At 46.6% G+C, this 27568-nt stretch overlaps 2 protein-coding genes and 1 non-coding gene across 3 annotated transcripts; all 3 read left to right on the top strand.

Moving 5' to 3' along the window:
- Nucleotides 1-12412: 12412 nt before the first annotated feature.
- PRAMEF7 (PRAME family member 7) lies at nt 12413-17144 on the top strand. The gene is given in 4 exon segments (XM_063789277.1): nt 12413-13093; nt 14074-14385; nt 14767-15342; nt 16259-17144. Coding segments are annotated over 3 exon segments (1425 nt in total). The 5' UTR covers nt 12413-13093; nt 14074-14098; the 3' UTR covers nt 16821-17144.
- Nucleotides 17145-18944: 1800 nt separating this feature from the next.
- On the top strand, nt 18945-19051 carry LOC129138495 (U6 spliceosomal RNA). Its single transcript, XR_008541803.1, has one exon. It is a non-coding gene; the product is annotated as a U6 spliceosomal RNA (small nuclear RNA).
- A 3750-nt stretch (nt 19052-22801) lies between these two features.
- Nucleotides 22802-23968, top strand: LOC129143150 (PRAME family member 1-like). Its single transcript, XM_054677983.1, has 2 exons — nt 22802-22932; nt 23410-23968. Exons 1-2 carry the CDS (start codon nt 22802-22804, stop codon nt 23966-23968), a joined length of 690 nt encoding a protein of 229 aa, XP_054533958.1.
- The last annotated feature ends 3600 nt before the right edge of the window (nt 23969-27568 follow it).

Here is a 27568-nt window from a genome sequence, read left to right as displayed (position 1 = left end):
AGGTCAGGAGCTCCAGATCAGCCTGACCAATATGGTGAAACTCCCTCTCTATTAAAAATACAAAAATTAGCTGGGCATGGTGGTGCATGCCTGTAATCTCAGCTACTGGGGAGGCTGAGGCAGGAGAATCATTTGAACTCGGAAGGCCAATGTTGCAGTGAGCTGAGATCATGCCACTGCACTCCAGCCTGGGTAACAGAGCGAGACTCTGTCTCAAAGAAAAAAATAAAAATAAAAATAAAAAAGAGTTAACTGACAAGCAGATAGGAGACAAGTTCTAAACCTGTATCCCCAATCTGGGGATGGTGCAGCAAGCTTGCATCATCTTTCCAACTGGTTTCAGATGATGCCAATTCAAACAGTCCGCCTGGCTGTGTTAATAGTGAAGAGGTTAAACCTTTTTCCCATCGGACATGCCTGAGCAATTTGGGCTTTGCGTCATCACCTGTAACAACTTAAGCAATGACTAATCTGTTGGAGTTGATCCTCTGGTTACATGATCAGAGCTAAAAAGTGCAGGGGATACATGAGGTTCTATTATCAAAGGCATAGGTTCTCCAGTAAATACTTAATTATCAGTGTTTCTGATTGCAGTTGGTGAAAATAAAATACCTTATGGGGGATCTGGCTGTGTTTTCCCATAGGGGGTGGTAAAAATTTCATTAAAGTAATCCAGTCTTGCTGGACATGATGGCTCACACCTGTAATCTCAGCACTTTGGGAGGCCGAGGCTGGTGGATCACTTGAGGCCAGGAGTTGACCAGCCTGGGCAACATGGTGAAACCCCATTATTTACTAAAAATACAAAAATTAGCTGGGTGTGGTGGTATACCTGTAATCCCAGCTACTTGGGAGGCTAAGGCATGAGAATCACTAGAACCCGGGAGGCAGGGGTTGCAGTGAGCTGAGATAGCACCACTGAACTCCAGCCTGGGTAACAGAGACTCTGTCTCAAAAAAAAAAAAAAATTAACCCAGTCTCCTTTGTTAGTTTAGCTAATTTTAGTTTCAAGATACCATTTCTTCACTCGACCTTTGTAGGATACCAAGGATAATGAAGTTAATGGTAGTGCCGTTGGATCTGAAAAATCTTATCTGTGTGATCACCCGCCCAGTAAACGGAGTTCTCCTACCACTGGAGATTTCTCCAGAGACACCCCAGAAAGGAAACACATTTTATAATCATTTATTCACTATGGCTGTGGCATCAGCCTTTCTAAAAAGGTAAGCTACAACCCATCCTGAAAACAGACACATAATCACAAGAATTGTAGCCTTTTTACATGGCTCGCTGTCATCATTGGTCCATGACATTCCCATTTCTTGCAGCTATATGTGTGTATGTCTATCTATTCCTATCTCTATCTATACTTAATTTTTATTACCATGATTCACTTCCACTCCCCTTTCCATAGATAGCCACTCTACTCTTTGACCTAGCCTTGAATTTGCATGTGACCTCTTAGAATATAAGTATATAGCAAGTATTTAGAATATATACTTCAGATGGCCGAATAAGAACAACTCCAGTCTACAGCTCCCAGCATAAGTGATGCAGAAGACGGGTGATTTCTACATTTCCAACTGAGATACCAGGTTCAACTCACTGGAGAGTGCCAGACAGTGGGTGCAGGACAGTGGGTGCAGTGCACCGTGCATGAGCTGAAGCAGGGCGAGGCATCGCCTCACCTGGGAAGCACAAGGGGTCAGGGAATTCCCTTTCCTAGTCAAAGAGAGGGGTGACAGATGGCACCTGGAAAATCAGGTCACTCCCACCCTAATACTGCGCTTTTCTAATGGGCGTAACAACTAGACACCAGGAGATTATATCCCACACCTGGCTTGGAGGGTCCTGTGCCCATGGAGCCTTGCTCATTGCTAGCACAGCAGCCTGAGATCAAACTGCAAGGTGGCAGCGAGGCTGGGGGAGGGGCCCTCACCATTGCCGAGGCTTGAGTAGGTAAACAAAGCAGCCCAGAAGCTGGAACTGGGTTGAGCCCACCACAGCTCAAGGAGGCCTGTTTGCCTCTGTAGACTCCACCTCTGGGGGCAGGGCACAGACAAACAAAAGAAAGTAATAACCTCTGCAGACTTAAATGTCCCTGTCTGACAGCTTTGAAGAGAGTAGTGGTTCTCCCAGCATGCAGCTTGAGATCTGAGAATGGGCAGACTCCCTCCTCAAGTGGGTCCCTGACCCCCGAGTAGCCTAACTGGGAGGCACCACCGAGTAGGGGCAGACTGACACCTCACACAGCTACCCAGCTGTACTCCTCTGAGACAAAACTTCCAGATGAACGATCAGACAGCAGCATTTGCGGTTCACCAATATCCACTGTTCTGCAGCCTCTGCTGCCGATACCTAGGCAAACAGGGTCTGGAGTGGACCTCCAGCAAACTCCAACAGACCTGCAGCTGAGAGTCCTGACTGTTAGAAGGAAAACTAACAAACAGAAACGACATCCACACCAAAAACCCATCTGTACATCACCATCATCAAAGACCAAAGGTAGATAAAACCACAAAGATGGGCAAAAAACAGAGCAGAAAAACTGGAAACTCTAAAAGTCAGAGTGCCTCTCCTCCTCCAAAGGAACACAGCTCCTCACCAGCAATAGAACAAAGCTGGATGGAGAATGACTTTGATGATTTGAGAGAAGAAGGCTTCAGAAGATCGAACTACTCCGAGCTAAAGGAGGAAGTTCGAACCAATGGCAAAGAAGTTAGAAACTTTGGGAAAAAATTAGACAAATGGATAACTAGAATAACCAATGAAGAGAAGTTCTTAAAGTACCTGATGGAGCTGAAAACCATAGCATGAGAATTATATGACGAATGCACAAGCCTCATTAATCTATACAATCAAATGGAAGAAAGGGTATCAGCGATGGAAGATGAAATGAATGAAATGAAGTGTGAAGAGAAGTTTAAAGAAAAAAGAATAAAAAGAAAAAAACAAAGCCTCCAAGAAATATGGGACTATGTGGAAAGACCAAATCTATGTCTGACTGGTGTACCAGAAAGTGATGGGGAGACTGGAACCAAGCTGGAAAACACTCTGCAGGATATTATCCAGGAGAACTTCCCCAATCTAGCAAGGCAGGCCAACATTCAAATTCAGGAAATACACAGAATGCCACAAAGATACTCCTCGAGAAGAGCAACTCCAAGACACATAATTGTCAGATTCACCAAAGTTGAAATGAAGGAAAAAATGTTAAGGGCAGCCAGAGAGAAAGGTCGGGTTACCCACAAAGGGAAGCCCATCAGACTATCAGCTGATCTCTTGGCAGAAACTCTACAAGCCAGAAGAGAGTGGGGGCCAATATTCAACATTCTTAAAGAAAAGAATTTTCAACCCCGAATTTCATATCCAGCCAAACTAAGCTTCATAAGTGAAGGAGAAATAAAATACTTTACAGACAAGCAAATGCTGAGAGATTTTTGTCACCACCAGGCCTGCCCTAAAAGAGCTCCTGAAGGAAGCACTAAACATGGAAAGGAACAACCAGTACCAGCCACTGCAAAAACATGCCACATTGTAAAGACCATCAAGGCTAGGAAGAAACTGCATCAACCAACAAGCAAAATAACCAGCTAACATCATAATGACAGGAACAAATTCACACATAACAATACTAACTTTAAATATAAATGGGCTAAATGCTCCAATTAAAAGACGCAGACTGGCAAATTGGATAAAGAGTCAAGACTCATCAGTGTGCTGTATTCAGGAAACCCATCTCATGTGCAGAGACACACATAGGCTCAAAATAAAGGGATGGAGGAAGATCTACCAAGCAAATGGAAAACAAAAAAAGGCAGGGGTTGCAATCCTAGTCTCTGATAAAACAGACTTTAAACCAACAAAGATCAAAAGAGACAAAGAAGGCCATTACATAATGGTAAAGGGATCCATTCAACAAGAAGAGCTAACTATCCTAAATATATATGCACCCAATACAGGAGCACCCAGATTCATACTTTTTTGTTTTTTTTGTTTTTTTTTTGAGCAGTAGCAAGATTTATTGCAAAGAGCGAAAGAACAAAGCCTCCACACTGTGGAAGGGGACCCGAGAGGGTTGCCCCACCCAGATTCATAAAGCAGGTACTTAGTGACCTACAAAGAGACTTAGACTCCCACACAATAATAATGGGAGACTTTAACACCCCACTGTCAACATTAGACAGATCAATGAGACAGAAAGTTAACAAGGATATCCAGGAATTGAACTCAGTTCAGCACCAAGCAGACCTAATAGACATCTACAGAACTCTCCACCCCAAATCAACAGAATGTACATTCTTTTCAGCACCACGCCACACCTATTCCAAAATTGACCACATAGTTGGGAGTAAAGCACTCCTCAGCAAATGTAAAGGAACAGAAATTATAACAAACTGTCTCTCAGAACACAGTGCAATCAAACTAGAACTCAGGATTAAGAAACTCACTCAAAACTGCTCAACTACATGGAAACTGAACAATCTGCTCCTGAGTGACTACTGGGTACATAACGAAATGAAGGCAGAAATAAAGATGTTCTTTGAAACCAATGAGAACAAAGACACAACATACCAGAATCTCTGGAACACATTCAAAGCAGTGTGTAGAGGGAAATTTATAGCACTAAATGCCCACAAGAGAAAGCAGGAAAGATCTAAAATTGACAACCTAACATCACAATTAAAAGAACTAGAGAAGCAAGAGCAAACACATTCAAAAGCTAGCAGAAGGCAAGAAATAACTAAGATCAGAGCAGAACTGAAGGAAATAGAAACACAAAAAACCCTTCAAAAAATCAATGAATCCAGGAACTGGTTTTTTGAAAAGATCAACAAAATTAATAGACTGCTAGTAAGACTAATAAAGAAGAAAAGAGAGAGGAATCACATAGATGCAATAAAAAATGACAAAGGGGATATCACCACTGATCCCACAGAAATACAAGCTACCATCAGAGAATACTATAAACACCTCTATGCAAATAAACAAGAAAATCTAGAAGAAATGGATAAACTCCTCGACATACACACCCTCCCAAGACTATACCAGGAAGAAGTTGAATCTCTGAACAGACCAATAACAGGCTCTGAAATTGAGGCAATAATTAATAGCTTACCAACCAAAAAAAGTCCAGGACCAGATGGATTCACAGCCGAATTCTACCAGAGGTAGAAGGAGGAGCTGGTACCATTCCTTCTGAAACTATTCCACTTAATAGAAAAAGAGGGAATCCTCTGTAACTCATTTTATGAGGCCAGCATCATCCTGATACCAAAGCCTGGCAGAGACACAATAAAAAAAGAGAATTTCAGACCAATATCCTTGATGAACATTGATGCAAAAATCCTCAATAAAATACTGGCAAACTGAATCCAGTAGCACATCAAAAAGCTTATCCACCATGATCAAGTGGGCTTGATCCCTGGGATGCAAGGCTGGTTCAACATACGAAAATCAATAAACATAATCCAGCATATAAACAGAACCAAAGACAAAAACCACATGATTATCTCAATAGATGCAGAAAAGGCCTTTGACAAAATTCAACAGCCCTTCATGCTAAAAACTCTCAATCAATTAAGTATTGATGGGACGTATCTCAAAATAATAAGAGCTATCTATGACAAACCCACAGCCAATATCATACTGAATGGACAAAAACTGGAAGCATTCCCTTTGAAAACTGGCACAAGACAGGGATGCCCTCTCTCACCACTCCTATTTAACATAGTGTTGGAAGTTCTGGCCAGGGCAATCAGGCAGGAGAAGGAAATAAAGGGAATTCAATTAGGAAAAGAGGAAGTCAAATTGTCCCTGTTTGCAGATGACATGATTGTATATCTAGAAAACCCCATCGTCTCAGCCCAAAATCTCCTTAAGCTGATAAGCAACTTCAGCAAAGTCTCAGGATACAAAATCAATGTGCAAAAATCACAAGCATTCTTATACACCACTAACAGACAAACAGAGAGTCAAATCATGAGTGAACTCCCATTCACAATTGCTTCAAAGAGAATAGAATACCTAGGAATTCAACTTACAAGGGATGTGAAGGACCTCTTCAAGGAGAACTACAAACCACTGCTCAATGAAATAAAAGAGGATACAAACAAATGGAAGAATATTCCATGCTCATGGGTAGGAAGAACCAATATGGTGAAAATAGCCATGCTGCCCAAGGTAATTTATAGATTCAATGGCATCCCCATCAAGCTACCAATGACTTTCTTCACAGAATTGGAAAAAACTACTTTAAAGTTCATATAGAACCAAAAAAGAGCCCACATTGCCAAGTCAATCCTAAGCCAAAAGAATAAAGCTGGAGGCATCATGCTACCTGACTTCAAACTATACTACAAGGCTACAGTAACAAAAACAGCATGGTACTGGTACCAAAACAGAGATATAGACCAACGGAACAGAACAGAGCCCTCAGAAATAATGCCACATATCTACAACTATCTGATCTTTGACAAACCTGACAAAAACAAGAAATGGGGAAACAATTCCCTATTTAATAAATGGTGCTGGGAAAACTGGCTAGCCATAAGTAGAAAGCTGAAACTGGATCCCTTCCTTACACCTTATAGAAAAATTAATTCAAGGTGGATTAAAGACTTACATGTTAGACCTCAAACCATAAAAACCCTAGAAGAAAACTCATAGGTGTTCTCACTCGTAGGTGAGAATTGAACAATAAGAACACATGGACACACGAAGGGGAACATCACACGCCGGGGACTGTTGTGGGGTGGGGGGAGGGGGGAGGGATAGCAATAGGAGATATACCTAATGCTAAATGATGAGTTAATGGGTGCAGCACACCAACATGGCACATGTATACATATGTAACAAACCTGCACGTTGTGTACATGTACCCTAAAACTTAAAGTATAATAATAATGAAAAAAGAATATATACTTGCATTTTGTGTTTGTATTTATTTTAATCCACGTATATGCTCTGGTGTATGGTGCTACAGAAGAGGGCCTGACAATTAATTGTCCAGTCCCAGACACTTTGGAGAGTGAATGGACGTGTTGTTATAATTAATTGCATTTTTTTTGGAGATGGAGTCTCACTCTGTTGCCAGGCTGGAGAGCAATGGTTCGATCCAAACCATATCACGGGGTAATGCTCTCAGACAACGTATTTCTATTTCACTAGTAAAATTTCTTTGGAATAACAGATTTGGCAGTGAATATAAACATAGCAAACATTAGACCTGATGCTCTGGACCCCAACTCTTGCACAGGCCTCTGACTGTGGAGTTTTATTTGAAAGGATGAAAATGAGCAGCAGATTGCAGGGACTGGGACAGTATCATGTCACCGCCAAAGATGTTGACAAACAGGCATTCCGTCATTCCAGTCCCACCACTTACAGGCTGTCTGGCCTTGAAAATTTCTCCCTCTCTCTTTGAATCTGTCTCTTTCTCCATCAAATGTGTAGAAGGATAATCTCAATCTTCAGGTAAAAATGCTGAGCCCAAAGCATGGGGCATAATAAACCCTCCATAAATGTTGGCTACTTTTGTTGACATTCAAAGACAACAGGCATAATCAGGAAAACAGTTGAGGCCACAGGGGATAACTCAGCCCTAAGGCAGAGTCCTCTCCTGTGCCAGCCACTCCCTCTGCCAGGACACAAGCTTCACATCCACCCCAGGAAGAATTAAGAGCAAGTCCTGCTGACTCTGCCTCCAGGACGTCCCCATGCTGTCCATGGCCACTCAAGTGGACACCAGGACCTCCTGTCTGGACAGTGCAAGAATCTTCTGATGCGTGTCCCTGCCCTCTGGTTATCCCCCCAGGGAGCACGGTCCTCTCAGCCACCTCGGGGATGTGGAAAATAGGCTTCAAGTGGCCTCACAACCCTAATCCCAAACTGCCAATGACCCCTGAGTCACCCTTGCCCCTGGCTGCACCTCTCCAGTCTCATCTCCCTGAGCCAATTCACAACCTGCCACTTCAGACACTGGTCTTCTCATTCTCTCTGTGTTTCCCCTAAAGCACGTGAACTAGTCATTTTGTCCTTCTTGCTGGGGTCTGAGTCACTGGCCAGTCAAGGCCAAATGCTGGATCAATGAGACAGGAGGAGGCCAATGACTCCAGGCCCCAGGTGAGTGGAAGGGAGGCTTTTATGAACTGGGTGCTATGGGAGAACCGCAGGCCCAGTGGGCATCCCTACAATGACCTCATGGTGTTTACATGTTTATGTGTGTGTGTGGTCAGCTAGGAAGTCACAGCTCTCCAGCATGGCTCCATGGCAGAGAAAAGTAAAATATCCCATGTCTCTAGCAGGGCAAGTTTCCCGTGAGTCCAGCAAGAAGGCATGGGATCTGTGGAAAGGAGGCCTCTGGGAAAAACCCCACCTTTGAGGATAATGTTAAAAGCTGAACTTGAGACCCTGAGAATCCTATGTCCTTCCCACTCCCCGCAGGGCTTCTCTTGATCCGGCCCTGACTCCCAGATGCAGAAGCCCGGGGAGGAGCTGGGAGACAGGGAAACTTGCTGGGACGCTCCATGCATTTGTCTCTAAGAGGGTCCCCAAACCCAGGTGCCTGCAGCATCAGGGAGGCTCAGAGTTCCTGTGTCTGCCTGAAGGAAGCCTCATTTGCATGGATCCATGTAAGTTCTGAGATTCCTTCCCACACGTGGCCACCTGCAGGTGCCCCATAAATTCATCTTCCCAAGAAGAGCCAATGGGGATAGGCGAGGACCCCAAACCTGCTCCCAACCCCACATCCACAGGACGGAGAGGGATCACCTGAAGCACAGGCCGGGGGTTAGTCCTGACCCCACTGTCTCCTCCTAATCCCAGAGGGCAGTGGAGTGGCCACAGGCACCCCACCAACTCCTCCTGTACCCCAAGCCCAAGATGAACAAACTTCCCGACTCACTGGCCTATCCCAACTTAAAAAAAAGCAGGACAACTCTCCCAGGTGGAGAAGACACCAGCTGCCTCTGCGGTGCTGAGCCCAGGAGCAAGATGATCACTGTTCAAACTGCCTTGGCAAGTTGTTTCAAAGAAATAAAGCCCTTGGCTTCTCAGTGTTTTGAGTCACGTTGCACTTAGTAAATGTTCGTTTTACTAATGTTTTTCACTTCCCTGTATATTTATATTCAGCAGTGAGAGACCTCTTCATATTCCAACAAAAAGTGATTAAAGGATTTGGGACACCTGTGATTATCCCCATGGGTTATTATGATCGCTCTGCACCTCGCAGCCTGCACAGTCATTTTTCTGACCGGGACTGCAGTGCTGAGCCTGGTGTCCTCTGCTGAGTTCATTTTCCAGCTTCCTTGCATTTTATTCATCTTCCCTGGTAGCACCCGGAATTGCAGGAAGCAATCCCAGGTGCTCAGTGAAGGTCTTTGAATGAACCAAGGGGAGAGGATTCAGGGGGAGGCAGAGGGTGTGGGAGGAGTCACATGTGCCAGAATCTTCTCTTCAGACGTGTCACAGAGAGTCCCCTCCAGGCACTCTTGTTGGGTCTCAGTGCTGGACATTGGAGGACTTTTCTGACTGAGGATCATTGTGCCCTCTCTGGATCCACTGGAAAGCTCTGGGCAGCCACGTGAGCCTTGGTTTGACTTCCATCCTCCATGATTTTCCCTTTGCTTGTCAGAGGAGGTTTGGAATAACTTGGATGTCAGGGACTCTGAGCCAGACCCCATTCTCTTTCATTCCCTCCTGAAAAGCCCAGTCCTCACCGTCCCATAAGGCTCTGACCAGTGAAAAGATGGAGCTGCATGATTTCCAAAGAGAATCCTTTTCTTGGCCTCAAGCCACAGCTGCTTCCCTCTGACCTGCTGCTTGTCTTTGGATCCAGGATGGACACTCGCCACCTGCTCTTCCTCTCCTGGGACTCCCCACTCTCCTGACTCTGTGCCCCCTGGGGCAGGATGGGGCAGCCACTAAAACCTCATTCAGACCAGGGCACATAAAATGTCTTGGGAACTCACAGACCCAAGTCCAAGCCCCAGTGCCCCACGGTCTCAGACACAAGTCCCTGCCTTTCAGAGACACAGCTCTGTGAGAGCCAGAGAACCTGGCTGCCTGCTCTGCTGCCACCTCCTTCCTTCCCCTTTATTTCAGCCCCATCAGCTCCTCTGGTCACGCCCCTTCTTGGCCCCATTCCTACTTTCAGTCCCTCTGGCTCCGTCCAGCCCGGAGTGAGGGTGCAGACCTCCTCCCACCCCAGGCTCTGAGCACCTCCCTCAGCATCAAGTGTCTGCTTTCAGAGTGACCTTGTCCTCAGACTTGACTGGAGGAAGAAAGAGAGGAAGCCCCTACTTTAGCTCACGATGTGCATGAATCTGACCTGGAATCAGACCCGGTTGAGGACCAGAGAAGGGCAACAGGGCCAGAACAGGGAGTTTGACTCTTAGAAATGCACAGAGAGTGAACAGCTCAGGCTAAGAAGAGACCTGACTTGGACAGAAACAGACTGACTGCATTCCAGGTGCAGCCTTGTCAGCTCTAAGGCTGAGTCAGGGGAGCCTGGGAAGGGATGGCCCCTGCACCGGGACATTTCCCAGGACCTCTTCTCAGCCTGGCACCCATAGGAAGACCAGAGGACTCAGGTCTCCTGCGTGCCAGGCAGGGTCACCCTCCAGCAGTCCAGTCCCAGGGGCCTCTTTAGGGCCAGAGCAGCAGCTGAGGAACTCCCTGCTTTATGGCTTCTCATGTTCACCAAAATAGCTCAATAGAATTTTGGGAGAATTCCTCAATGACTGCTCTGGGGTGAGGGTCTCCCAGCATTGTGGCCATGTTCTGTTGTTCAGGAGATTTGGGCTGAGGTATCCAGGATGCATAAAGAGATACCTGCCTTGACAGCTCAGGCTGGAGGAGGGAAACAGAAGCTCAGAAATATTCTAGAGACCCTGAGTAAGGGCCTGGGGGAGCTTTGGTATTCTGGTGGAGATTCTGTGAGTGGAGAAGGGGTCAGGTCATCTTCTCAGAGGGGCTCTGAAGGCTGCTCTGAGTTTGACAGCAGATGAGCACCTTGAGAAGAACAGGTGACAGGACATGGTAGAAATGCCCCCATGTGCGGGATTCTCAATGGGGTCCTGGGGATGGTGCTGGACCTTCTGAATTGGGCAGGAAGGGAAAGTCTGTCAATCAGTTCTTTTCAACATTTAGATTATTGAAATCCTTAGGGGATCCTCTAAGCCCCTCACCTGAGGGGTCTGTCCATCATTTGCTGCCTGAACACGGGCAGGTTCCTCTCCCTAGCCAAGTCTCAGGGTCACCACTTTAAAAATGGGGAATATAGCAACATGCCTTAGATTCCTCGTGAGGGAGAGCTGAGATCTTGGATGAATGGTACCAGTCCCTGCTGTGCCTTGTGCATGCTCAATCAACAGAGACACTCAGGATGACCTTTGGTGCTGAGCTCACCCTCAGCCTCAGGCTCACAAAGTGAGGGCAGGTGAAGTAGAAGCCGCACTGAGCACGTTTCAGTTTAACTCGATTGCACACATAGCAGGGCATTGATAGTGAGGTCAGAAATGTGGAGAAAGAACATTTACAGAAATATTCCATGATGGAGAACATCCTTCAAAGTACTGCAGTTTTGGAAGCCAGTGGCATCTCCGAGCTGTTTGGGTTTCATATGGAATGGGAGAGAAAGGCCTGGAGGACTTTCTGGAGGCGGGGGATGTTCTTGCTACTTTGTGCCCTAAAATAGCAGAAGAATGACTGTGTGATCCTGCTTAGGATGGGAGCCATCCCTGAACTTAGCAGATCTTTTAACATGAAATAGAGCTTCCAGGTTTTGTTGGGGAAATGTATTGTACATTTGCACACAATACAACCAGATGTGTGCACCGTTCTTAAAGACAGGAAGGCTGAGTTTCTCTCTCTTCCTTCCTTCCTTCCTTCCTTTCTTTCTTTTCTTTTCTTTTCTTTTCTTTTCTTTTCTTTCTTTCTTTCTTTCTTTCTTTCTTTCTTTCTTTCTTTCTTTCTTTCTTTCTTTCTTTCTTTCATTTCCTTCCCTCCCTCCCTCCCTCCCTCCCTCCCTCCCTCCCTTCCTTCCTCCCTCCCTCCCTTCCTTCCTTCCTTCCTTCCTGTGGCATCTGCCCCAGCTCACATTCTCAGATTCCATCTTCCCAGGCTGATTTTCTGAGGCGAGCCCATCATTTTTGGGAGTAAACACGCTTTCCCTTGTAGTAGAGGCCAAGACTGTATCTGCCTCCTCTGCCCTTAAAGACAATGTCGTGTTTGAAGAGTCTGCACTGTTTCTTTTGTAATTATTCCCTTTTTAATTTTTAAACTCAATCTAGACGGAGTCTTTCAATCCTTCTGTGGAGATGCCCACAAAATACCCACCATGTTTTATGCTGTCTTGGTTCCTTTCCAGGATTCTATTAGAACACCCGGTCACATCCTGCCCAGCCCCCACCTCACTTTGTCATTCTGTCCTGATTTCCTGCAGTGAAGCCTTGACCTTAGTCTTGTGATCAATCACACCCTCCGTGGTTCCCTTTTCAACCTGAACCCACATATGACCTGCCCTGTTATAAAACATAAAACCCAGGTGACCATTGGATAAAGGAGCTTTTTAATCCATTTTCTTAGGGTGGACATCACTGTCTTTTTAAAGCTGTTTTAACTGTCTTAACGAAACGTGTTGATAATTTCGATGTGGCCACAGATTTTTCCATAAAGATATCATCAGGTTTTGTTTTTTCTTTCTAATGCCAGGAACAGATTAAACCTTCCATGTCACTATGAAGGTCACATATTAGTCAAACTTCATCAGTGTTTGGGGAATAAATGAATTAATGAGTTTTGGACTTTCACCCTGTTATTTATTCTTTCACTTTCATAAATGCACATCTAATTTAATCAATGAATCAGAAGAAAGTGTAAAACTCAATCAGGATTAACTAGGTGGAACTTCGGAATCTAATCAGGTATCACTTTCTGATTGGAAGCTGGTGATTGAGAAGGGGAGGGTGTGGTTAGAAACATCAATAAAAGCTCCTGAGTTTGCACAGGAGAGACCCAAAGCCCTGGTGCCTGGAACTACTGCTTGATTCTCTGAGAGATCCCAGCACCCTGCAAACTGAGTCCAGATCTGGTAAGTCACCACCTCCTTAGGAACATGCCCATCTGATCTGCAGCCAGCCAGTCAGGGATGGTGACACGCAGCCCAAAGTGGCACAGAGAATTTCCTGTCTGTTTTTTCAATTAAACAGATGTAGGTTTTGATTTTTCCTCTAAATATAGTTTTGACTTCATCCCTCAAATTTTGATTTCTGCTTCATTTTTCTCATTTCAAAATTCTTATTGAAGCAGTTTTTTAAAAAAGATATTAACAATTTACAGTTGGATGAATTTTTATGTCTTGACATGTGAAGTTACTGGTTTCTGTGCCCTTCAGCTAGAGTTCACACACTTGGTGATATTGTGATTTTCTCGAGTCTTGTTCTGAACATGGGATTTATCTCTGCCCTTAGACTCTGTCCCTAAGTGGGTGATTGTGAGTATGTGGAAGGGATGTGTATTGGATCCTTCATCTGAGACTTAGTGTTTCCATCCGCACCTTCCAAGTGCTCTAGAATACTGCCACACTGCTTTTATAGTTTCTCTTATAATTTTTCAAAATAAAAACAAATGGCATTGATTTTAGGGAATCACTTTAGTCTTCCCCAAGCATGCTAATTGTGTAAACTGAGAATGCAGGCTGTGTGGGGCCACAGGACAGTCATTCTCATTGTTTTTGGGTGGTAAGTAGCAAAAAAATTTCCCTCAAAAAGGTGGAGCTTAGCTTTCAGGATCCTGAGTGACAGATCCCAGTAATCCTGAGTTTCAGTGGAGCAATGCATAGAAATTAATGGGCCACTGGCCACCTCGTCCCCTCCTTGGTGTTTGGAAGACATTCTTTGTGGTAGTCGCAGGGGCACAGGTACAGATTTGTGGCCACCAAGTGCAGAATGGAATTGGGGGGAATTGAGGGCTTTTCCACCTCCACCAGAGCAATGAGATTAGCAATAGGAGAAGATGAGGTGATCGTATTTGGCCTTAGAGTGATGCCTTTTCTCTGGATTTGTCCTCTAGAGTTTTCCCTTGCAGATTCATCAAGATGAGCATCAGGGCCCCACCCAGACTCCTGGAGCTGGCAAGGCAGAGGCTGCTGAGGGACCAGGCCTTGGCCATCTCCACCGTGGAGGAGCTGCCCAGGGAGCTCTTCCCCACACTGTTCATGGAAGCCTTCAGCAGGAGACGCTGTGAAACCCTGAAAACGATGGTGCAGGCCTGGCCTTTCACCTGCCTCCCTCTAGGGTCCCTGATGAAGTCGCCTCATCTGGAGTCGTTAAAATCTGTGCTGGAAGGGGTTGATGTGCTGCTGACCCAAGAGGTTCGCCCCAGGTGAGGTGACCCAGGTGTCCAGGTGGGGAGGGCCCTTTGTCCAGGGTAGGGACAGCTGTTTCAGGAGGAGGAGGGGCACAATGGAGGCCCAGAGGCTTCTGATGGTGCCAGTGAGGAAGCTCAGGAAGGCCTTGGCCATTGCCCAGCCCCTCTGGGAAAGGACTGCTCACCATGCAGGGTCCACTGAGGAAACAGAAACTTCTCTTCTAGTGGCTCTGAAAGCTACAGGCAATGGGGATGAGGCAAAATCCGGAGGGCAAAGGGGTTGGACAAAATCAGAGAAGGAAAAGTGGCAGAGAGGAGAACAGCTGATGTCTGGGATGTAAATAAAAGCTTAGGTCCTTGCCTTAGTTTGGAGCCTCTCTTCTCCTTTACCCACAGGCAGTCAAAACTTCAAGTGCTGGACTTGAGGAATGTGGATGAGAACTTCTGCGACATATTGTCTGGAGCTGCTGCATCCTTCCCGGAGGCTCCGAGTCAGAAGCAAACAGCAGATAACTGTCCAGGGACAGGCGGGCAGCAGCCATTCATGGTGTTCGTAGACCTTTGTCTCAAGAACAGGACACTGGATGAATGCCTCACCCACCTCTTAGAGTGGGGCAAGCAGAGAAAAGGCTTACTGCATGTGTGTTGCAAGGAGCTGCAGGTTTTTGGAATGCCCATCCACAGTATCATAGAGGTCCTGAACATGGTGGAGCTTGACTGTATCTAGGAGGTGGAAGTGTGCTGCCCCTGGGAGCTGTCCATTCTTGTCAAGTTTGCCCCTTACCTGGGCCAGATGAGGAATCTCCGCAAACTTGTTCTCTTCAACATCCATGCATCTGCCTGCATTCCCCCAGACAATAAGGGGCAGTTCATTGCCCGATTCACCTCTCAGTTCCTCAAGCTGGACTATTTCCAGAATCTGTTTATGCACTCTGTCTCTTTCCTCGAAGGCCACCTGGACCAGCTGCTCAGGTGAGGAAGGATGGTGAGCTTTCTCTTCAGACCACAGCAGAGCCTTTCTTTGTTACAGTAAACACCAGTGGGTATGCACTGTGAGCCTGTGAGGAAGTAAGAGTGAGGGGACACTAGAATATCCATGCATTATCCTGTTGGTGGCTCTGTCCTGATATGGGTATCACACAACCATCCCAATAAAGTCAGAGGGATCTCCTGGGCTAGATGCTATAGAGAAGATGCCAAGCTAGGAAGCTAGCTACTACAGGGTTTAGATCTGGTGAGAGTGCATTTGTGAATTCCTCCTGAGGATGTGTGTCTAAGTTAAGATGATGGGAAATAGGGAGGTGAAGAGGGCACTAAAGAAGAGAATGCCCATCACACTCCTATATTTTAAAATATGAGGTCTATCCTCACCTGCCTAGTGAACAGGCAAAATCCTGTGTTTCCCTGTCAGCACCCTGTTTTGAGCTCCAGGTCGGTAATTAATGTACGGGAAATACATGATGATAGAATAGAGGGCGAGGGAGCAGGAGTGAAGAATAGTAAAAATGATAGATGGTTTGCTGATGGTACAGGCATGTCAGGGTCCCCTGCAACCTGGCCACCCCAGCTGATGTTGCAGGATCCTGCCTGGGTTTGTCATTTAGGACTGTGTCTCCATCGGGCTCCTGTGGCCCAGAGATGTGGTTTTCTACCTGACAGATGAGGAAAGGGAGCCTTAGAGTTCATGGACTTGATCCAGTCACCTCGGTGATGGTGAAGGACTGAGCCTCGATTGGGACTGCACTGAAGGAACAGAGTCTCCATTCCCAAACCCCAGGTGCTGACTATCCTCAGATGAGCAGAGCAGCCCTGGGTTATGGAGAGCGTCATCTCTCACCCTGAAGTCATCCCCACCTCTCTCCTCTAACTCCTTCTTGTTCTCTCCCAGGTGTCTCCAGGCCCCCTTGGAGATGGTCGTTATGACCGACTGCCTGCTGTCAGAGTCGGACTTGAAGCATCTCTCTTGGTGCCCGAGCATCCGTCAATTAAAGGAGCTGGACCTGAGGGGCGTCACACTGACCCATTTCAGCCCTGAGCCCCTCGCAGGTCTGCTGGAGCAAGTTGTGGCCACCCTGCAGACCCTGGACTTAGAGGACTGTGGTATCATGGATTCCCAACTCAGCGCCATCCTGCCTGCCCTGAGCCGCTGCTCCCAGCTCAGCACCTTCAGCTTCTGTGGGAACCTCATCTCCATGGCTGCCCTTGAGAACCTGCTGCGCCACACCGTCGGGCTGAGCAAGCTAAGCCTGGAGCTGTATCCTGCCCCTCTGGAGAGTTATGACACCCAGGGTGCTCTCTGCTGGGGGAGATTTGCTGAACTTGGGGCTGAGCTGATGAAGACACTGAGGGACTTAAGGCAGCCCAAGATCATTGTGTTCTGCACCGTCCCCTGCCCTCGCTGTGGCATCAGGGCCTCCTATGACCTGGAGCCCAGTCACTGCCTCTGTTGAATGCCTGCCATCAGGGTGGATATATTTCAAGCTTTCTTCTGGTCATTTCGCAGCTGAAATCTAGGCCATGAGTGCATGTTAAAGGGAACACAGACCCATCGTTTCAAATGCCTCCTAAGTGTGAATGGGAAAGGAATGAGGATGCAGGAGGGGCAGGACTGGGGGAAAAGTTGACTTGGAGTGGATGGGCTCTTTAGAGACCTGTGTCCCAGAGAATCAGAAATGGCAATCTGAATTGCTAGAGTGAGAATCGGGGAGGAGAGACACATGAGAGGGTTACCCCTGCACAGATGGTTGTAAAGTAACAGTCAGAAATAAAGGGAAACTGAGTGGAAACTGTCTGGTGTCCTCCATAATTGCTTAACATGGCTTAACAATTAAACAATTTAAACCTAAAAAAGTCCAGTTACTGATCGAGCTAATAAGGCACTGATTTGTCTGTGACTGATGAGGTTCAGCTCCTGGAAATCAAGCCATCAAAATGGAATTTGATCATTTGGATCAATTCCCTCCTTTTCTTTTCTTCTCTCTGTGCATCTGTTACCTTCTTGCTATTCTCTCTGCCTATTTAATGGGTTAATACACATGAGAGACGCACACAGGGCCTGAAGCATTCTAAGTGTAAAGTGAGTGTCAGCCCCTGAAGTTAAGCCCCTTCAGGTGCCCTCATTCTGTCCCAATGCCAAGACCCTGTTCACTCTCAATGGGTGGATTCAGAGCTCTCAGTTCCTGACTGTTACCTGTGCTGGGAAAGGACTTCACTGCCCAAGGCGTGGCCCTGCCCTGGAAGGAGAGCTCCACACTGTATGAGCAGGAGCCTCAGGGCATCACTAACCCATGCCTGTCATGGTGGGTAGCGGCCCTTGCTGAATTAAAGTAGTTGTGGCCAATAAAGACATCCAAATTCCCTTTTAGCAAAATGCTGACATTATGTAGGCATATAATACCTATAACATCAATGAAAGACCTTTTCTTAACTCCTCCTTCTTCTCCCTGTGAAGGAAGACTAGTGCATGGTAGTAGGAATCACACATCCTTAGAGGGTGGATAATGATCAAGTGCCTGTGGGTAATTAATGACCACACCTGTGCTGAGGGACCCTACACAAAGGGCACGTAAGTGTAGAACCCTGCCGAGGACTCAGGGGCTGGTGCTGTTGGGCACGAAACAGCCAAGAGGCTCAGTTTCCCTGTAAAATGAAGATGATGATGCCACCACCCTATGAGACTATCGTAGGACCCAATGAGACGGTGCACGGCCAGGACTTGGAATGGGGCCTGGCATACAGTAAGAGCTCAATACATGCATCTTGTTCTTTTTTTTCCCCTCCTAATAGAAGTCCCAGCATTCTTCACCCTTCAATCTCACCTTCTATTCCTGATAACAGGGAGGCAGCAGAAACCCAGGGCAGGCAATGGGACTCAACTTCTACATGCCACCACCACTTAATCATGATTCCCCCAAACAGCAGAGCCTCAGCAGCCAGCAGAGGGTGCGATGGGTGAGGCAGGACTGAGTTCATCTCTAGTGATCAAGAGATAAAAATTTCCAACCCATGAGACTCATGTGCCATCTGCTGGTTGCTCAGACCATCTGGTGTAATTTATTGATGCAAACAGGGTGATATTGAGTGGTATCTCCAAAAATCTGCTGTTATGTAAATGTTTATAGAGAATAAATATTGTGATTTATATATAACACATTTATACATATTGAATATATATATTGAAATTTTAACTTATAATGGCAATTTGGTATTTTAAAGTATGTAGTGCAATATTTTAAAAATGTCTGTGGGCCAGGCACAGTGGCTCACGCCTGCAATCCCAGCACTTTGGGAGGCCAAGATGGGTGGATCACGAGGTCAGGAGATCGAGACCATACTGGCTAACACAACGAAACCCTGTAGCTACTAAAAATGCAATTAATTGGCCGGGTGTGGTGGTGGGCACCTGTAGTCCCAGCTACTCAGGAGGTTGAGGTAGGAGAATGGCATGAACCCAGGAGGCAGAGTTTGCAGTGAGCCGGGAGTGTGCCACTGCACTCCAGCTTGGGGGACAGAGTGAGACTCCGTCTCAAAAAAAAAAAAAAAAAAAAAAAGAAAGAAAAAAAAAGAAAATGCTTGTGTTGGTCTGGGCAGCACATATACTAAAACTGGAATGATACAGAGAAGATTAGCATGGCCCTTGCACAAGGATGACATGTAAATTCGTGACACGTTCCATATTTTTCAGGAAACAACAGATGCTGGAGAGAATGTTCAGAAATTAGGCATGCTTTGACACTGTTGGTGGGAGTGTAAATTAGTTCAACCTTTGTGGAAGACAGTGTGGCAATTCCTCAAGGATCTAGAACTAGAAATATCATTTGACCCAGCAATCCCATTACTGGGTATATACCCAAAGGATTATAAATCATTCTACTATAAACACACATGTACACATATGTTTACTGTGGCACTGTTCATAATAGCAAAGACTTGGAGCCAAACCAAAAGCTCTTCAGTGATACACTAGATAAAGAAAATATGGCACATATACACCATTCAATACTATGCAGCCATAAAAAATGATGAGTTCAGGTCATTTTCAGGGACATGGATGAAGCCGGAAATCATCATTCTCAGCAAACTAACACAAGAACAGAAAACCAAATACCACATGTTTTCAGTCATAAGTGGGAGTTGAACAATGAGAACACATGGACACAGGGAGGGGAACATCATACACCAGCGCCTGTCGGGCAGTGGGGGTGTTGGGGAGGGATAGAATTAGGATAAATACCTAGCGTAGATGACGGCTTGATAGGTGCAGCAAACCACCATGGCATATGTATCGCTATGTATCCCTATGCACATTCTGCACATGTATCCCAGAACTTAAAGTAGATTTAAAAAATGCTTAATGTGGTTTTGAGTCTCAAATAAAATGACACCTTCAAAACTGATTTTGAAGATCAATGAATAAGAAATGCTCTTATTTAAAAATATTTAAATTTATGCAATTTTGGAGCTGGAAGGAAGTGCAATATTTTTAGGGAAATATGATTTATTTTCTTAGAGCAGTTATAAGGTCACAGTGAAGTTGAGCAGAAAGTAGAGCATTCCCACATACTTCATGACCCCACTCTAGCACGGACTCCTAAAGGATCAACGTCCTGCCCCAGCGTGGTCCATTTGTTCCAATGCATGAACCACACGGACCATCCTTATCACCCAAAGTTCATAATTAACATTAAGGGTTCACATCTGGTGCTGTATATTCTATGAGCTCTGATGAATTGATGATGACAAGTATTCACCCTTATAGCATCATGCAGAGTAGCTTCAGTGCCCTAAAAATCACCTGTTCTCTTTCTATCCATCCCACTGTACCCTGACTCCTGGCCCCCCCAGGCTTTCTACTGTGTCCATAGATTTGCCTTTTCCAGAATGTCATGTGGCCTTTTCATGTTGGTTTCTTTCACTTGGTTATGTGCATTTACTTTTTTTTTATGTTTTTCAGGACTTAATAATCTACACTGTCAGGATGTCCTACAGTTTATACATCCATTTATCTGCTGAAGAACATGTTGGTCCCTATTAAGTTTTGTCTATTATGAATGTAGTGATTAAAAACATCCAGGTTTTAGGTTTTCTCATTTGGGTAAGTGCCAAGGAGTGTGGCTGCTGGGCCATGTGCCTAGGTTGTGTTTGATAATGATTTTTTTCCTGGACAATCTCATGTGGTAGACAGAGATTGCTTCTTCAAGGGGAGGGACTGTGTCTCTGTCACCCTGTGGTCCCACAGCAGAGCATGGAGCCTGGCAGGTGGCTGTAAATGCTTATTGATCACATAGTGCTTAGAAATCACTTTATAGCCACTACAATGCAAATGCCGGGCAGTCAACATGAGCTGCCACCAATAATATAAACATGTTGAATATGGATGAAGTCACCCTCCTTTTGCCGGGGTCACTACCTGTGTGTCACGGCAGTGCCGTCATCACATGGATGAACTTCATCTGTTTTTTATAGATTTCCCCCCATGTAATACAGGACACAGTCTTTAAACAAAGAGTCACCAGGGTTCCTGATGGCCACTGGCCTGAGTCTGTCCCCTTGGAACTAAGGGCCCTCATAACTGCACTTACCTACCACAGGCGTCCCTGTAAGCACCACTAGAGGGCGAGCATCTTCACCAAACCTGATGGACCCAAGAAGTCTGACCTGAATGTCTCCCTGCTAGGCAGGAGTCCTCAGAGGAATCTTCTATCCAGTCCAGATGGAGGGAACTGGAAGAGTCTCCTCAAACCCAGGACCAACAAAGAGATTCCCTCCAAGATCCCAATTAGGGAGCCAGGACAGGGACTGAGAGGGAACAGGGAAGGGAAGGCACCATAGGTCCCAAAACCTGGAACTGATGGAGAAGGTCCCCTCCAGAAACTGTTTGGAGAGAACCAGCTGTGAAGAATTAAAGTCTCTGAGATCTTCCACCTAAGAGCTGGACATCTGAATTCAGGAAGACTTACCCGAGGCCTTCCCATGGCGCAATCGAGAAGAGCTCACGGGGCATGGTGGTGCATGTCTGTAATCCCAGCTACTCGGGAGGCTGAAGCAGGAGAATCACTGGAACGCAGGGGATGGAGGTTGTGGTGAGCTGAGATCACACCATTGCACTGCAACTGGGGCAACAAGAGCAAAACTCGGTCTCAAAATCCATAAATAAATAAATAAATAAATAAATAAATAAATAAATAAAATAAAGCGGCTTGTTTTCCAGCCTGACTCAGGGTAGCCCAGAGTCTTCTGAAGGTGCTGGTGAGGAAGCTCAAGGAGGCTTTGGCCATTGTCCAGATCCTCAGAGAAAGGACTGCTCACCATACAGGGTCCACTGTGGGAACAGAAACCTGCTTTTTCCCAGTGGAAGGTAAAGGGACTAGAAGTGGGGAGCAGTCTGAATCAAAAGAGAAAACGGACTGAGAAAAGTCAGAGAGAGAACAGGGAGCAATGAGAATGAAAGCAAAAGTCAGGGATGGCTCCTTCTAAATTCTGAGCTTCTCCCTTACTTTACCTATAGGAGGTGGAAACTTCAAGTGCTGGACTTGCTGGATGTTGATGAGAATGTCTGGGCCGGATGGCCTGGAGGCTAGGCCCTGTCCTCCTCCCCAGAGGCCATGAGTAAGAGGCAGACAGCAGAGGACTATCCAAGGATGGGAGAGCACCAGCCCTTAAAGGTGTTCATAGATGTCTGCCTCAAGGAAACACCCCAAGATGAATGCCTGAGATACCTCTTCCAGTGGGTTTACCAAAGGAGAGTTTTAGTACACCTGTGCTGTAGTAAGTTGGTGAATTATCTGACACCCATTAAATATATTAGAAAGTCATTGAAAATAGTCCACCTGAATAGTATTCAGGAGCTGGAAATTCACAACATGTCCTGGCTGCATCTGATAAGAAAGCTTCATTGTTACCTGAAGGAGATGAAGAATCTTCGCAAACTCGTTTTCTCCAGGTGCCATCATTACACGTCAGACAATGACCTCGAGGAATGGTTACTCACCAAATTCAGCCTGTGTTCCTCAGGCTGGAACACCTCCAATTGCTTAAAGTAAAATTGATCACCTTCTTCAGTGGGCACCTGGAACAGCTGATCAGGTGAGAAAGGATCTTGCACTTTCTCTGTAGACCACAACACAGCCTTTTTTTGTTACAGCAAACGCTAGAAGGCATAACTTTTGTGTCAGTCAGTGGCGACATCACAGTGAAGGGGACACCAGAATATCAACACATTGTCCCATTCAGTGCTCCATGTTCTGGAGTGGCTATCACAGGATCTCTGCAATGAGGGCAGCGGGGTCACCTGGGGTAGAGGCTAGAGAGCTACATCATGTACAAGGCAGGTAGTGGGGGTTTCAGCTCTACTGGGGGGTGCATATGTGAATTTCTCGTTACAAAGTGTGTTTCAAGTTGATATGATATAAAAGAGGTAATACAGGAGGGTATGAAAGGAGGGATAGCGCATCAAACCTGTGCATTTCACAGTAGAATCTCTGTCCTCACCAGCTTAGTGATCACAAATGATCCTGTCTCTAATTCCCTGTCTGTAAAAGGTTGTTTTGAACCCCCGGAAAGGTAACTGACATGGGAAATGTGTGCTTCTTGAACAGAGGCTGAGGGAGTAGGCGTGAGAGTGGTAAAAAGTGATAGGTGGTTTGCAGATGCAGGCACGTCAGGGAGCCCCTGCCAGTAGGGAGCCCTAGCTGATGACCCTAGACCTTGCTCAGTTGAGTTCTTCGTGCACATCTCCCACCGGGTACCTGTGGCCCAGAGATGAACTTTTCTGCTAAAAGATGAAGAAAAGAGGCTTTAGTGATGTGATTTTGTGGCCTTGAACCAATCACACAAGCAATGGTGAAAGGATCGAGGCTAAACTAGGACTGCCCCTGAATGATCAGAATCCTCATCACAGAGCAACTTGCATGTGGACCATCATCACATGATGGGAATAAACTTGTGTTTGGGTGAAGCAGACATTTCCCTTTCAGTTATTCCCCACCACCTTCATCTAACTGGTATCACTGCCCAGAACTAACTTCTTGATCTCCACAGTTGCCTCCAGAACCCCTTGGAGAACTTGGAGTTAACTTGTGGCTACCTATTGGAAGAGGACATGAAGTGTCTCTCCCAGTACCCAAGCCTCGGTTACCTAAAGCATCTGAATCTCAGCTACGTGCTGCTGTTCCGCATCAGTCTTGTACCCCTCGGAGCTCTGCTAGAGAAAATTGCTGCCACTCTCAAGACCCTCATCTTGGAGGGCTGTCAGATCCACTACTCCCAACTCAGTGCCATCCTGCCTGGCCTGAGCCACTGCTCCCAGCTCACCACCTTCTACTTTGGCAGAAATTGTATGTCTATGGGCGCCCTGAAGGACCTGCTGCGCCACACCAGTGGGCTGAGCAAGTTAAGCCTGGAGACGTATCCTGCCCCTGAGGAGAGTTTGAATTCCTTGGTTCGTGTCGATTGGGAGATCTTCACCCCACTTCGGGCTGAGCTGGTGTGTACACTGAGGGAAGTCAGGCAGCCCAAGAGGATCTTCACTGGTCCCACCCCCTGCCCTTCCTGTGGCTCATCACCGTCTGAGGAACTGGAGCTCCATCTTTGTTGCTAGGGAAGGCGTGCCTAGCGGGGTAGAGAAATCCAAAGTTATCTTCTAGGCCCTTGGACACTAAAATCTAGTATGTAGGTGCAAGTTATGTTTGTTTTTTCTTATTTCCTTTTTTAATAATTCTAAAATTTTATTAAAGAACATTTGAGACAGGGTTTCGCTCTGTTGCCCCAGCTGGTCTGAAACTGCTGGGCACATGGGATTCTCCTGCCTTGGCCTCCTAAAGTGCCAGGATTACTGGCATGAGTGATTGTGACCAGGCCACATGCAACTTACAGGAAGCACAGAATTCTTTGCTTCAGGCAGGTGCTCAATATGAGGGAAAAAAGATAACAGCAGGGGGCAAGACTAGAGGAAAATGTTGAGGTGGAGTCAATGAGACCTTATGGGACCCATGTCCTACAGAGTCAGAAAGAGAAGCTAAAGTTCTACAGTGATGAGAATGTTATCCCTGCAGGGACGGTTACCAAGGAATATCAGAAATAACCTCAATGAAAACTTTCTGGTGTCCTCTGTATTTGATTGACTTGTTTTAGCGATTTTACATCAGAAATCTCTAGTAATTGAGTTACTGATGGAAAAGTATCAAAGTACTCTGTTGTCTGTGATTGAGATTCAGCTGCAAAACATCTATTTCCCACCCATTCTTTTTCTTTGCTTTTTTTAAAAAAAATAAATAAATAAAAGACAACATCTTGCTTTGTCACCCAGGCTGCAGTGCAGTGGTCCCGTCTGGGCTCACTGCAATCCTATCCTTCGGGGCTCAAGTGATTCTCATGCCTCAGCCACTCTAGTAGCTGGAATTGCATGCAAGTGCCACCAAGCATGCTACTTTTTGTATTTTTAGTAGAGACGTGGTTTTTCCATGTTGACCAGGCTGGTCTTGAGCTCCTGGCTTCAGTGATCTGCTGACCTTGGCCTCCCAATGTGCTGGGATTACGGGTGTGCCAATGATCTCCACCCATTCTTTACTTCTCTTCAGTCATCTGTTTTTTCCTTACATTTTCGCCTGCAAGGAGCAGCTCAGTCAGGCACAAAGGGACGGGCAGAGAGGGGCACCGAGGAGAAGATGGGCTTGAGGTGGTAGGCAGAGCTGGGATCAAGCTACAGGGGCCTTTGTTGGGAAGCAGAAATGGCACCTAGTTCAATGACCTGGCCAGCTATGGGGCCACTGTGCCCACCCTGCTAACAGTGCCAAGTTCCTGGGTGTCGAAGGGAGGTTCTGTGCTAATCCTCCTGGGGCTGCATTTCCAAGATCTGCCCCCCACAGGGGTGACCACGGAGACTGACGTTCCTAATTGCTGGGTCTGGGGACCACGGTCCACTCCTGGAGGCACCCCACCTTGGCAGGGTTGTGAGCCAGGCCTGTGCCCCGTGTTCCTGAGGCAGACAGCTGTGCCACCCACACCCTATCATGGCTTAATAAGACCCGCTCCCAGGTCTGGAGCCTCTACAAAGCCTCAAACTCACTCCTCACTGCCTGCTGTTAGCCTGCAATATTCTTAACTAGAGTGCAGTTGGGGCTCATTAAACCAGACCCAGAAGCATTGGGTTTGTTTTTGCAGGGTTGGCCAGAGCTGCTGTGAACCTGCATCTCACATGTCACCTCTGTGGAGAAACACAGAGAGAGGGCATAACTGAGGCTACGTACACTTTGAACCTGATGGGATCCTGGGACAAGAGGGAGTCCTGGCTCTCCCGAGTTGGCAGGACAGTAGCTCCAAAGGCACAACTGAAGCTGCCCAGGTCGCAGTTCCAACCAAGGTCCCCCAGTGCTCTTGAGGGCTCAGGAGGTCTCCCCTTCTCCTGCAGCATGGGGGTGTCTGCTCCCACTGTGTGGTCCCTCCTGGCACCTGCTGTAATTTTGGAGCGGGGTTGGGGTCAAGCATGTATGCTGTGGCAGCCCAGATGAGTGTGTGCATGCTCAGGTTAGTGCTGATGCACCGTCCGCCTGCTGTCTTGAACACTCTGGGCTTTGGGCCCTGATGAGCATGGGAGGGAGGCTGAGAGGGGGCTGAGGACAGATCAGTGCTGGCCTTTGGATGCTCCTTGATGCAAGTGACCTGGGCGCCATGGGTGGTGGTGGCAGGCAGACAGACTCCTGGATGGGAAGACGAGGGTACCTGGTGAGGCTCTACCTTGTGACCAAGCGGGGCCTGAAGCCCGTGGGCTGGTCCACCAGTGCTATGGACCAGAGTGGGAATATGTGGTGCCTTTTCTGTGCCTGCCAATGGCTACCTATGACCCAAGCAGCACATACTTCCTTCCCCATGATGCCCCAAAAGCCCCAGATTCAGGGAGAACATCAGGATGAACAGTGGCAGAGTGAAACTACCCCCTCTTGGGATGATTTTCCTGCAGAGACAAGCAATCCACTCCGGGGCCTTTTCTCTACTGAGAGCTGTGGAGATGATGAGATGACTTTCCTGGAAAGAGCAGCAGACACCACTGTGTACTCCAGGGACAAACATGGAAGCTGCTTTTGCTGTGCCTGGTTCATTTGCAGCCTTGCAAAAATCTGGCACCTGTGCTGGCACCTGGAGCTGCCTGCCCCACTGCTGCGGGAGCCAGTGACTGTCCAAAGTGGCCAGACCCCCTGCTCACTCACACACCCCTCACTGCTCCAGTCCTGACCCTCCCTTAATAGGCATGTGATCCAGGCCTGAAGCATGAGCCAAGCGTAGTCTACCAGTCTGAGTGGGCAGAACAAACCCAGTGAACCCCATCAAAACTCTGGCAAAGGTGCCCCCAGCCATAGAGGCTTCTGGCCAGAAAAGTCACATCCCAAGGATTTCATAAGAGAAAATTACTTAAACACAAAGAAAGACAATAAGAAAGGAAGGATGGAAGAGAGAAGTCTCTAACCAACCAGAAAACAAGAAATTAAATGGGAGTACTAAGCCTTTATCAATAACAACAATGAAGACAATATATCTCAGTTCTGCAAGTGAAAGGCTTAGGGTCCTTGAATGAGTAAAAGAATAAGACCATACTATATGCTGTTTTCCAGAAACTCACTTCACCTATAAGGACACATGTAGTCTGAAAGTGAAGGGGTAGAAAAAGATATTCCATGCAACACACCTGTATTTCCAGCTAACTGGAAGACTGACATGGGAGGATCATTTCAGCCTGAGAGGCCGAGGCTGCACTGAGCCGAGATTGCACCACTGCACGCCAGCCTTAGAAACAAGAGTAAGGCTCTGTCTTTCAAAAGAAGAAGAAAGAAAAGAAAAGCAAAGAAGATGTCTCTTCACATTTTATGCTGCACAGGCATTTTTTTTCTGATCTGCACTGCACTGCCAAGCCAGGTGTATTCTGTTGAGCTCACTTTGCAGCTGCCTTGCTTCTTGTTTATCCTAAGTAGCACCCAGAATAGTAGGTGGCACATTGCAGGCACTCAGTCAAAGGTTTTTTTTTGTGTTTCACATTTTTTTGTCTGTTTGTTTTGTTTGTTTGTTTGTTTTTGAGACAGAGTTTCACTCTTGTTGCCCACCCAGGCTGGAGTGCAATGGCGTGATCTCAGCTCACTGCAACCTCTGCTTCCCGGGTTCAAGCAATTCTCCTGCCACCACATCCGACCAATAGGAAGGGGAGGCACTG

Source organism: Pan troglodytes, chromosome 1 (genome assembly GCF_028858775.2).
Source record: "Pan troglodytes isolate AG18354 chromosome 1, NHGRI_mPanTro3-v2.0_pri, whole genome shotgun sequence".
NCBI lineage: Eukaryota > Metazoa > Chordata > Mammalia > Primates > Hominidae > Pan > Pan troglodytes.
This window is presented reverse-complemented; position numbering and strand designations above follow the sequence as displayed.

What these genes read in the sequence shown, in the direction of transcription:
- LOC129143150 (XM_054677983.1), top strand. Translation starts at nt 22,802, where the DNA reads ATGAAAGGAGGGATAGCGCATCAAACCTGTGCATTTCACAGTAGAATC. An exon ending in TGTTTTGAACCCCCGGAAAG is followed by an intron (nt 22,933 to 23,409) that starts GTAACTGACATG and finishes TGATCTCCACAG; the next exon opens with TTGCCTCCAGAACCCCTTGG.